The sequence below is a fragment of the Paralichthys olivaceus genome, chromosome 15 (assembly GCF_024713975.1).
Source record: "Paralichthys olivaceus isolate ysfri-2021 chromosome 15, ASM2471397v2, whole genome shotgun sequence".
Lineage (NCBI taxonomy): Eukaryota > Metazoa > Chordata > Actinopteri > Pleuronectiformes > Paralichthyidae > Paralichthys > Paralichthys olivaceus.
The window spans coordinates 19770249-19783660 of NC_091107.1; the positions used below are offsets into that span (position 1 = coordinate 19770249).

The 13412-nt window shown below is 41.6% G+C and overlaps 1 protein-coding gene across 2 annotated transcripts in view; it reads left to right on the forward strand.

Annotated features, from left to right (window-relative positions):
• The window catches only part of uvrag (UV radiation resistance associated gene), an 85565-nt gene that overhangs the window by 6909 nt on the left and 65244 nt on the right, over positions 1-13412 (forward strand). For both annotated transcript variants that reach the window (XM_020086091.2, XM_069539550.1), the window contains exons 4-7: positions 371-532; positions 1425-1499; positions 1625-1710; positions 10688-10793. In XM_020086091.2, the coding sequence (XP_019941650.1) occupies positions 371-532; positions 1425-1499; positions 1625-1710; positions 10688-10793 (429 nt within the window). The remainder of the gene's footprint in view (positions 1-370; positions 533-1424; positions 1500-1624; positions 1711-10687; positions 10794-13412) is intronic.

Here is a 13412-nt window from a genome sequence, read left to right on the forward strand (position 1 = left end):
TAGATTGCTTTGGAGGAACAGTCCTCAGTGCTGCCTGTCTGGAAGTTCACGAGCAGAGAACAAACTGTAGAGGGGATCAGACTTTAACTCTTAATTTAGAACAGGATGATTCAATTACTGAAGAATGGATGGAAGGCACATTATGGCATCAAATCATTCAGAGGCACCACACAGTTCATATTTTGATCTAGAGTTTTTGTACACACACAAAAAAACCTCTGCTTGAATTGCCTTGACTTGTGTGACATAACAAGTAGCTGTGTTTTAAGTGTATTGTCTTTGGAAGAGTTTAGAATTGTTGATTCAGACTAAATCATTTGATGTCACATCTTACTGCTACTCATCATGTGTATGTGTGTGTGATTTTCAGAATCCCACTTGGCGCAGCCTGGACTTTGGCATGCTGCCGGACCTTCTGGACACGTCTGTGTCTTGCTTCGTGGTGAGGATCTGGGGCGGACAAGAGGAACAGTACCAGCTCCTCATAGAATGGAAGGTCAATCTGGACGGCCTCAGATACACTGGGCAGCAGGTCAGCAACCACACTAGGCGCACGTTCGTCACAAGGGCTTCTGTGTGGTAGCAAGTGTGTGCAGACTAGAGCGAAATGTGTGAATACAGTTGACAAGTGTAAACATGTTCTGCTTTTCAGGCTCATTTTTCACTTTCAGTTTGCAAAACATGAAACCGACAATAGTATACTCTCAATGTAATATTGCACTCACAACATTAAACCAGTTAGCTCATACATTGCACAGTAAGTTTATCAGAGTAAGTTTAAAATCAAACTTGAAACTCAAAACAGAGTCTGAAATTTGTTTCCTGAAGATATAACAAATAGAAATGAGAAAAAGAGACAAATGCAATCTATGCAGGAGTAAATATTTAAAATAATTAAAGAATTAATAATTGAATATTTGGTTTATTGTACTATGATGTAGTCTAGAGTCTTACTTCACACTAGTTAGTCTTGCTGCTGCTGTTACAGACTCAAAACATCACCACATTTGGATTTCTTCTTTTCTATATAAAATATATTGAAGTGATGGTGAAGTAACTGGCAGTTTAGTTGCACTGCTGTTCCCCAGAGACCCCATGTTTGAATGAGAGTTGATGCAACTGCTCGGTAATAAACTTAGAAACTTGTGCTAATATGATGTCTCTTTATTCTGGGGACTGAGGTCGACTTGGCTCTTAGCTGTAATGTTTTTCCAAACTGAAACTATGCTGTGAGAACTGAGCCAAAGCACATCAACAGATACAGTAAAAGAAGTTAGTGTTACTGCCGTTCCTTCTCAGCGAGAGTATTTTCAAAGCCTGTAAATGCAGAGCAGCGTCTCTTATTCACATCCAGATGCTCGCTGTCCTTTGTTCTCTTCGACTCGTCCGCACAATAAGCCGCTGCTGTCTCGCTTTGTCCACAGATTCGATCCAGGAATCCAAATGAGATCATATTTGGATTGAATGATGGCTACTATGCAGCTGACTTTGATCACAAGGTACAGACTTTTGTCCATTTTCCAGAGCTCCCACATCATAATGGAATACCCAGTCTTAATCTCATTAGCTTTATTTGGACGGTGTTTGGCTTCTGCACTGAAACACTGACATGTTGCTGTTGCAGGATCAGTCGGAGCGGAAGAAAAACAGTCTGCTTCAGGTCGACCTGAGTTCAGTCCGGAACTCCTACAGCGTTTTCTCTTTGCTCAGGTAAGATTCATGCCACGCCGCACTATTACATCATATCATCATTTCAGCAGATCTCAGTTTTCATCTATTTCCTTGAGTCTTTTCTGGCATGTGTGATGGATGTCTATGAATGAATGAATATTTACAGTCTATTTGATTTCAAGCCACATCTCATGTTTTTTTTTTCAGATCTTTTATTTACTTCTGTGCATAAAAGACCATGTATTGAGATGTGTTCATGTGTGTGGCATTTTAGTATTGAGCATTTGTTGTCCAGCAGATGGCGCCACAGGAAAGCCAATATTTGGACAGTGAACCCTGTTGGCCTCTGACTTTATTTAAAGCTGCACAGCCTGTAGTCTTCACTGTATTTGTTGGACACAAGGGGACAGAGAAATTATATGTATGAAACATTTTAAGGAGGCCCTTAATCTGCAGGCCAACGTCATACTCAGGACTGAGATTTTCATTTGAATTACTCTTTATGATTAAATTGTATTGGGTGCAATACAAATCTACATCACAAGGAGGAGACAGAGATTGCTTGTTAGCAGGGGAATCCTGCTAAAATAATTAAGAGTTTGAGACAACGGGGCAGTGCTGGCGTCTGTTGACAAACATACACTTGATGTTCATGTCTATATTTGAATGTGGTAGGATGCAAGCACTAATTTTAGGATCACCAGGGCTTCCCCCGAGGGAAACCCACTGTTAACCGAAGCCTGTTCACATAACAACGTAATTACACCCGGTTTTGTCTAAATAAATGTATATCTGGAAGGTTCGAGTTAGACACTTCCAAAATAAGATAAGGATCCTTTAATTTGGAGGAAGCCTTCAACTAACGTTTTCCTTCCATAAGGAATAAGTAGAGGGATATAAATGTGTCACAGGCCTGTGCAGTGTCGAGAATAAAAGAGTTATGCCAAAGCCGGCTGAACTTTAACAGTACTCCCTCATCTAGAAGTGGTCATGTTTATATGAGAGGAGACTTTCACCTCCCCCCGCAGCTTGAAGAAAAAAAACCCAGTTTGAATCCTAACTTTTATGGCCCCTGCTCTTACTTCTCTTATTGCAGCCTCCCTCCACGTCCTCTTCTTCTGTCCACACCCAGTGGGACTCTGTGGAGTTTAACACACTTAGCGCTGATCCCCCGTCTTCCCTCTCACAGCTCTTCCTGCTGCTCCTCACCCCTGTCACTTTTTTCCTCGGTTTAGTGAACTCATATGCTCATGTTTTATGATAATATACTGTAGAATGATTCATCAGATATTGTACACTTCGACAGGGATTTTCCTCCGACGGTACATATTCCACTCACGTTCTGAGCTGCACATCTCTGAGCTCTTTTTTTTATATAGCACATCCACCTTCTGAGGCTACATCCAAACAACTACCTCTGTTTGAAAACACATCAACTCTGCCACAGGTACACATTGCGTCCTTACCGCTTCTAGAGTCGCTATAACAGCATTTTAGTGTGGATGGGCAGAAACAGACAAACAATGACATAGACACTCACAATCACTTGCTGACTGGGTAGTGATCACGACGTAGACTTCGCTGATTCATCAGTCTTCTATCACGTGACTCCCTTCAGGTAGAAAACAACCAGCATCAACCTCGGCTATCAGTGCAGAACACAACACGGTTAATCTATTACAAGCGTTGCTGACCCTGTTGTTTTTGGGAACACTGTTGTGCTGATTAATTCTGTATTTTACAATGATACAACTGCTTATAATTGTTGGAGAGAAGCTATTATGTTAGCAATTTCCTGTCTCTTCCTGTTCACACTGGCACGCGTGCACCCAGAGTTCGTGAGTGGTCATGTGATATGCATACTTAGGTGTGTTGGTATGAACATGGATTAAAACTGATGCAGAGCCAAAATGCTCATGTGGACAGAGATCGTTTGTTGGAAAATGCTCTTTTCTAACAAAAATGTTCAAGAATGGATGAAGGATTAAGCTGGACTTTTGCTCCCAGAACTGTTTTGCATGTAAAAACTATTTTGTACTTGTACTTAATACATTTTTGATAATATGCCACTAGGCCTAATCTTATTAAGCCTCGTCTATATTTTGGAGTACATCTTTCCATATTTTTTCCAACAATCCATGTCCACAAGGGACAGCCACAGTGTCAAGTATTCTCACCCCTCTTTCTCCCACTTCGGTTTGGCCCGGTGTACAGCGTCTTTCTCCTTTGGAAAAGGATGAGAGCTGCTTCACTTAGAATGCCCTGATTTTGATTAATGGCGGCAATTTGTCAGCAGATTCACAGTCTGCCTTTCTGCCAGGCTCCAACTGACAACACCCCTCACTAACATGGTGGTGTGGGCTAGCAAACACAGCCCGTCCCAGATGGAGAGATGAAGAGGCAGCGTACAGATCATCAATCAGCTAACTCCTGTCTCTTCCAGAGCGGCTGAGATAGAGGTTGAGCCACATCTTTCAAAGAACTGGACCCCTGTCTGAGCAGAAAGAAAGCTAAGAAGACAGTGGAAGATGACTCAGCAGAAGTATTTTTTTCCCCTTTTGTCGAGACTAACACAGATTCAGATGTGCCCCAGCCTCCCCGATACACTTCTCTGTCTTATCAGGGGAAGTCTGGATGTGAGCAGAAAAAGAGGAAGGAAGATGTGATAGGAGCGGTGGAAAAAATGACTTCCTCTCAACATGTTAGTCCTAGTGGACGTTAACAAAAAGAAGAGGCAGAGTGGGCTCCTCTTCCACTTCACAATGGTTACAGGCCATTCTTCATGGCCCAGTGTGTTTTTGAATATCACATTGAAGTGGTGGGTAAGTGCAAGTACTTGAGCGGCCCCTCAGGCCTTATTTACCACTTTCTCCCACCAAACAGTCATGTAATCACTTTGAGACTTAAGTGTTTGTAATGACAACAGAGGTATTGTGGATGCTGATCGTTGAACATTCAGGTCTATTGTACCAGTGACTTATGTGACACATGTTAAACATCATTCTTGCGGCACAACTTTCACAGTTCAGCGCTGTGACATTGCAGATTAAACCTGGCTCAAGCTCCTGGAGCCTAAAGGGGAAACTTTCTTTTTCCCCTCTATGATCAGAGCCATATGTTGCCTATGTTTCCTGATTTGCTCGTCTACGCTGTTATGTGGAGCATGCGTGTATGTACAGTATGTGTCAACAGAAGCAGTGCACTCTGAAGCTCTGGGGGGGGGTCTCTCTCATGCCCTCCAGGCTGTTGAGGTGGTAAAACTTTCTCCCAGGCCCCTGAGTTCTACTCCTGGTTAGACGCTGCTCTCTACCTCAGGTAGTTGTTGTAATCCTGTGTTAACCACCCACAGTGATATATAACTGTAAACGTGGTCTTCACTTGTTTTTTTCAATATAGGCAGTAGGCTTACAACACTTCTGTTTTTTTGTTTTTTTTTGCCCTTGTCCTGTCTGTGAAAAGGTATTTTATTTTTAACACATAATGTTTCAATCTGGAATTACATTCTCTCAAGGTTGAGACCTCCGGCATGTTCTGTCTTTTTCCAGCTCGCTCAGACGTGGTAATAACATCCGTCCTTAGAGATCCGATCATAAGTGGACAGCTCTAACTTCGTCTGTTCACACCTGCCATTTGAAATGTGTCCTGAATGTGTCTTCTGTGACCACTTGTGATCAGATCTCATTTTTCCGCCATATATGGAAATAACCTCGCTCGTTAAGAGCAATGGTGTTGTTTTCACCCAATCTGAGTTTTTGATCGTGTGTGTGTTTGTGTGTGCGTGTGTATTGGCACGAGTGAGCAAGCGAGAGAGAGAAAGAAAGTTAAAGACAGAGAGACGAGTTAGGTAGGGCTGTAAAGACATTTAAATTATCAGTCATTATGTGTTGGTCAGTGTTGATATTGTAGCGTAGGCCACGAACAAATCATCATATAGAGAATGAGAGGCATGAAAACAAGTTTCCTTCTGATCATAGTGAAGCTGTAGTGGGTCGGAGGATGTCAGCTGAGTAGGAGGTCCTTCATATGTGGCCGGGGAAACACACAGCGAGAAGAATGTGGCCACTTTTGATTGGATCTCAGGACCCATTGAGGACGCTTTTGGGTGCGTTCAGTCTTGTACTTAGTTCTGTCCTTTTGTGATCCAATCACCCAGGACGGATGTAAACACCAGGTCTGAACGGGGTCTTACTCTCTGTTTCCATCAGTACAGCCTCTTTGGTGCTGTCTGATGTTATCACAGATGTAAATGTCACATTCGGCCCCCTCTAAAATTACACTTCTACTTAAAACTACGATTTCAAGCCTTAGCCTAGCTTTATGTTTTGTGGCTTCTCAAACAGAAAAAGCAGTAGGCTAATAGAATTGACTAATGTAAATGTATAATCATCGTGCACAAGACACTATTTGAGTTTATTCATAGACTGTCATAGCTTATTAACTTTAGAGCAAGAATGAGGACTAGGAGCTGACACTGGAGGTCTCAAACTTCTATAATTATCTACAAAGGTGTGGGACCCCGTCTTGATCCAATGGAGAATTAAAATATCTTTTCTCAAGATCTTTTTCTCTGTTGAAGTTGTCGTGTAAACATGGCTTATAGCAACTTAGCAGGGCCCCACAAAACATTTGCGTGGAGGAGTGCATATGCAGACTCCTCAAAGACACTTCTCTCCAGTAATCTTATCCCCCATTCCATGTTGACTACCATTCAGAAGGTTTAGTACATCTCATACTTTTTTTGCTGTTATTATAGTGCAGTGTTTTTTTAAGTAAAGCGCAGAAAAAATTATCAATTTGAGATTTTTATAAACAAGCAATCATGGAAACCTAATGTTTAAATGAATTAAATCAAAGTTTTCGTCTCATGTACCACTAATGTGTTGCACTTGTTGCTTTCTTCTTTATTTCAATAACTTTAGGTCATAATGTTTTTGCTGTAGGATAAACCAACCAGCCTGTCTTTCTTTGTTACTGGCCTTGTCCTTCAAATTCTGCACATAAACAATATATTATCATAAAGCGTAGTAACATATTTTGTTGTAAGTCTGCCTCCGTACAGACAGAGGGTTAAGTAATCAACATCTGCAGGAAGTGTTTGCATTAATCATCAACGCTGTTATTGCTTCTTTTCATTCCTGCAGAAAAGTCAACTCATTGTTTGGTCCCTGAAAAAGTTCTTTTTATATCTAATGTATGTTATTTTTCAGCTTTTCTAACCTCTGCTTACATTTGCACCATTTTTTAACAACCTCGAGCTGAGATTTCAATAAAAACTGGAAAAATTGAGTTGTCCTAAAGCTTTTGACTGGTAGCACAGATGGAGACGATGGTGAAGTGGTGAAATGTGTTGACATTCTTTGGCAATGAGGTACAGAGAGAATTTACGAGAGTTGTTTGTTGTGATTTGTTTCCCTCTGCGGGGCTGTCTGTTTTGTCCTCTGCGGAGGTGTGATAGAGGAACATTATCCTCAATTTGTTGTCACAGAATGTCTCAGCGCTTGTTTTGAATCGGTTAACTGGCTGACCTGTTCACCCAGCAATGGTTGAAAAATGGTTGCTGGAAATGAATTCAGTACGGTCATTAGTCGTTGGGCTTGTTTCCTCTGACCCAGGTTTTGTTTGACAAGTGTGTTGGGCACATGTGATGAACGGCTGGAGGAACATGGCCATATGATGTTTAATACATTCAGAATATTGCTTTGGAAAGGCCCTTGCATGTCGACTGAATTTGAACCACTTGATAATTTTCCAATTCGATCACGGATTTCCGACCTATTGTTTCCTGTATTTCATTTTCTCTGTAAAGCACCAACCTTTTGTAATTTGAGCATTTTTCCAGATATGGGGAAAGTAATTTCAGATGTTGTGAAGTAATAAACTTGATGTTTACTTCTTTCATTCTTATTTTGTCTCAGAAGAAACAGTTTATTCTAAGGTGTCATCCTCAGTTTCTCTTGATTATCTTTGTTAACCAGATGACACATCTGCATTTGCTGAGTCCTGCTCTGATTGCACAAGTGCAGACTCTGGAGAACAAAACAACATCCTAACTATGGCAAATATTTATTTTCAGAAAATCAGAAAAGGTAAATGAACAGAAAATAAGAAACCTGTGTTGAAGAGGCTCTCTAGTTTACAGTTGACCAACTTTTTGTTTTGTTATTTACTTGTTTGTGAATCTAAAAAACCTTTAACATGTTCTCATTATCCTGTACCTGACAGCCCCTATTCAAGATTTTCCATAAGATGCCCTCTTTTTATCAAAATATCTGGAGGTTTGAAAAGCACAAGTTTCATCTGACACCCCTGCAGGATCTAGTGCCTCAGTCAAAGGAGGAAAATGTTATTGTTTTTATGATGTTTATCACCATTGGGGGTTGAGTGCACAGCCTCAGTCATAACTTCCTGCAAATCCCTTGTGGCTGAGTTGTTAGTACCTCCCATTCCTTGAAAAAGGAAAGTTGTCATGGCTCTTGAGAAGGCGTTCTCTGGACAGTTGCCCAGCGAGTTAACTGTGGGTGTACTGTGGGAGCCTCCCTCCTAACCCCTGCCGGACCATAGGTTGTGATGGAGCTTGATGGGCAGACTCTGGGAATGATAAGGGGGCAGACATGCGTGAAAAGAAGAGAGGAGATAACTATTCTCACCTGGGGGAAAAGGGCCATATCAGATTCTCCCACTGCAATCACCTAAACAGAGGAAGCTGTCAAAACAGATTTGCCCTGATGTTCTGAAGAACTATCTCCAAATGCTATCGCTGTCACCTCAGACAGATTAAAACTGTGGGCAGCAAACATGAAATGATTTTCCAGTGGGACTCCTCTCCAAAGATCTATTTAAAGTCATGGAAACATTTTTTGGTGGGTTGCTAGAAAGAGGCTGTAATATCCAAATATAAATATGCGACTTTCATAACTGAAAAGCCCCCTAGGATTTGTGAAATGATGAAAATGAAAGAGACTCTCCACTAAACCCACTCAAGAGGTCTTTCTTCAAAGACTCAAAGCAAGCACATATGTAAGGAAAACCCTATCATGTCACCCTCATGACCCAAACCACAATATCTTCTTTATGTCTGCCATAATCCCTGTCTCCAGTTTGTGCTTGTAACTTGTGAACTCAACTTGAAGTAGTTCAGCTGTTGTGTCACAAACTTGTGAGTCAAAAATGTAATCCATAAATTGTAAGAATCAAAGCATTAAGTCTTATCTCAATGCTTAATGAAGCGTTCTTAATTTGAGCTTTCCATGTGTCTTGCAAACACCACTCTCAGTTTATATCTGTCATCCAAGCAGCTCATTCTGTTGGATTCTTGTAGAAATGTAAAAGTTCATCACTATACAAAGAAACCACAAATCTTTACAGTTGTTTTTAAATGACATTAAGGCATCAGCACTCAACACTGTTGTCACATTTTAAGGTTATGGAATAATCAGGCTGATTTGGTGACATGTTAAGAATGTAGATGGAAGTGAGGGGGAGAAAAAAAACACGCTGACATGAGGAGCTAATCACATTTTCTCTGGCAGTCAAGCCATTCTGTGTTCATCTGGATAGAAACTATTACTGTGCAAACCAACTCGCGTGACATATGGAGGACATTGAGACATTTAGCAACAACTGGATGATCTAATCCCGATCTGACAGCTTGACTGTTAATTGATAATTCCCCCTTTTCGTCTGTCCCCTGTAACTCATTCTCGCCTGCAGGATTGTTGTTTGTTGGTGAGCCGTTGGCGTCCCTTGGGTTGGTTGAGGCAGGGGTTGTCTGTGTGTGATTGGAGTCTTGTTAGCTGATGGAAGAAGTTTTTTACAAGCCCAACTGTCTTAAGCAGAAGCATTGATTGAAGCCTGGCCAAGGAGGATAGAGAGTTCAGTGTGAGTTGTAATGCCACCCAGCTCTGAAAGATCCCTTCCTGGTAAAATCGTGTGTAAACCCTACTACATCATACTTGTCTGGATCAGGTTTATCCTCATGGAACCATATCAAATCCGTACATGTGTGTAGAATTTATTTTATACTTAATCCTAAACATTAAACCGTGTTTAATTTAATTCACATTGTATATATCTCCTACTTTGGAGAGACCTGTGTAACTAATTGACCCCTAAACACTGTGTGTTTGTTATGGCTGCTACCTCCACCTCCCGAGGCTCTGTCTCTCTCCTAATTTTGAGGGTCTGTTTCATGATCTCGATCGCCATGGCAACTACCAATGGGGATTTGGCAGCTGTGTCTTCACAGCCATACCAGAGCTAAACAATGAACTGATGCTTACAGTAAGTGACCAGAGAGTGACCTACCCGAGTTACATACCAAAAAAAAAATCCATTCAAGCTGTGGACATCAGAGAAAGAGAAATCATTCACAGCCCCAGTGATTGATGGTTAAAATAATGCGCTAGCTTGTCCTTTGTTTACCCATGTTCCCATCCCAATCTTGACGGTGCCACAGTGTTTGGAAACTAGGCCTCCGCCTCTGTGACCTCAGTTAATTAGTTGAAGCTTTGAGTTGTCTTCACTCTCGGACAGCTTTTGATCTCATCCTGTGATTAGGTTGTCAAAAAATAATAGAAGTTAAGCTTTTGTTGTGATAGTTGTGTTTTGTGTTATTTACGATGTGGCTTGTGGCATTTCATAATTTGATGTGTCTAGTCTAATTAACTGTAGGCTTTTACAAGTTGGAAATGTCTTCAATCTTGTTTGTGTCCTTTGTTTTGTGCCAAAACTCGTCATAAACTTTTACACTTTTTGGAAACTCAGCCTTCAGGGCCGGAACAAAGAAGACAGACCCTAGTAAATCAGAAAAGATCTCAGATCTCCTCCAAACTGTCACTTTAATCATCCAAGTTAAATTGAAACGAATGGCTGGTGTAGTCGCTGATGCTCAATTTCTATTCAGCCAGTAACTTTAGTTGCGTCTTGAAACACCATGAGGTTTGTTCTTGTGGTCCAGTGTGTGGCGACACACAATGATAATGATGGATAATGACTTTGTGCTCTTCTCCTCCTGCAGGCTTCACACAGCCCAGAGAGCAATCAAGCAGACGCAAGTGACGGTGCAGAAGATTGGGAAGGAGATCGAGGAGAAGCTGAGGACGACAACAGCCTGCACAGAGCGGGTGAGCACACACACCCATCAGTACCGAATTTCAACTCATCAGCAACTTGCCTTTAAGTCATCATCAGTGTTTAGTCAGCTTATCTCCTTATCCTCTGTAGCAGGCTCTGTTGATTCATCAGATTAAGTGATAGAGAAACGATATAAAGATGATATGGATTTCATGTATTTAAAAATACACAAAGATGAGGTGCAATCTGAGATTCGATGTTTTCGAGGAACATTCATTTACACCAGTGAGCAGTTATTGCTGGGATCAGCAAAAGCAGGCCTATAAGGCTTCTACTCTAATAATAAGCATTAGCATGCTGTAGTGTACTAAATACTTAACAGGATTTAAGAACTTGTATCACTCAAATCCCCAGATGTAATTGTAATGTAAAGCAATGTGAGATGCAATTATACCCTTTGGGCTGCCATTGTATCTTTTTGTTTTGATGGCTCAACTGGAAAGTAGAGAAAGATCATCATCCCGCTGCCTCAATGATAACACTTACACCAAAATCCACAGTTTGTGTTTCCACCTCTTACACTGTGATCCAAAGCAAAAGCAAGAAAGCATATTTAACATATTTGGAATAGGCACCGACACAGCTGTGAAAACGGAGCACTGATCCCGGGTTTGACGTTGTGTTTATTGTAAACAGTCACTTCAAAAGCGGCCCCTGTCTCCTCTGCTGGAAAAGCCCCGGGGCTGTGACACTTTGGTGTTTTCATCCTCCAGGTAGACTTGTCTTTTTAAAAAAGGCATTATTCCTACTCACATAGGATTATATACCTCTATATGCCGAAATTCCTTTTTGGCAGCTGGGATGTTTTTGTGTTCACATAGTCTGTGAGTGTGTGTGTCATGTGTGGATGTCATGATACCAGATATTCTGTATTTACCAGTACTGTTGAATTCCAGCAAATTCAAAACTGCTGCAAAAATGTAAAATAATGGCAGCTGCTGCATATATAGTGTGCTCGCATACAAACACCCTTTTGAATAGTCAGTTTGTAGTTTAAATCATAGAGTTTATATAAAGATGCACAACACATTTCCTTCCACTATCCAGAAATAAAGTCAAAATATACACATACTAACCAATCTGTGCATCCGCGAGGTCCGGCCGATACATGGGCTGGACCAATCATCGGTCTGTCTCAGCTGTCAATCATTTCATTTCCCCTGGTTTTTATTTGCATTAAATAACTAATAAAAAACAAATTTACCGATCAAGTCAACACATGGATGTATGTCAGTCCGATAAGAACTACCTAATGAACCTAGTGTTATTTGACTTTTTATTTTGGTCCATGTCCCCTCCAATAACATGGAGGAGGTAGGATTTATGAAAAAAAGTCACTGTTATATTATCAACACAGAGACAATGGTAATGATGGTCTTCCACTAATGTTGAGCACCCAGCTCACGATATGGTGGACCTGTTGTTGCGCCCCCACATTTCCTGCCACCATTCCATGTGTTCTTATGGTTTACCGTGCCTGATGCCTTCTTCTCTTCAAGTTTGAAGTCAGACTTAAATGCCTCCATGGTTGTTATTCTGTGATTGTCAGTCTTGGAGGAATCACATCTCCTACAACATCTATAGGACCTGTGCTACCCTCAGTATTGAAGTTATCGAAGTATCAGATCTCATGTCATGCCAAGTTGTGCTGTTTGTGTTATTACACATATACCAAATGTAAAGGTTTATAGTGCATCTTTATACAGCTGTTGCAGCTGTTGCTCTCCATTTTGCGCTCCACTGGCTTTTGATATGGCTCTTTCAGTTCCTCTCCCGAGACTTCCCCCCACCTATTGAACCAGCTTCACTATAGCCTCCTTTAGCCTCCCCACAAAAACATTGAGGCTCCATTCTTTAGCCACAAAGGATCTCTTTCAAAAACTTGTCTCTGATATTTCCCCCTCAGTGAAATATTCATTAAAACCCCTTTTCAGAGCTCACATCAGCCAATAAATCACATAATCCTCGTCCTCTACCTTTCTGTAAAAACCTGGGAGCTATAAGTGAGTGGAGCATTGTGTGGCTCTTCTAAGGGTTTCCCTCATTGCCTTTGGAGAGCTCTGTACGATCCTTCTGTGTGTGTCATAGTGAGCGTGGATCAAAGTAGGACAGAGTGGAGGCCACCAACCCTAGCGCATGGCCCTTTCACCCTCTCACCCACACTCTGCCATTAATCTGCTGGGATATAACATGCTCCCCCTACGCCTGCTGCTTATTTACTCAGCTGACCCACTGCTGTTTGATGTTCGGTAGGAGTCAGACGGGCCTTGGTGGTGGTTTACAGTCTCACTCTCGCACACAGACTCACATGGTTGTGACCCACTTGTCAACTATGCAGCCCAGTGAAAGTGTAGGCGGCTCATGGTTCGTGCCAAAGCCAGTGGTGGTTAACATGCAAGCATCAGGGTGCGACACATCGGAGAGATGGAGGCTCTATCAGTGTTCTTGCCGCGACTGATACCACACTCTGTTTTTGCCACAGAACCCTCAGAAGTCTTCATGAAGAAGCATATCTGTGTCTTTCCTCAGATCCTGGCCATGATCACTATCAAATTGTGTGCGTGTGAGGGATGCCACAGTCCTTGCTTAGAGGCTACAGGATAAATAAC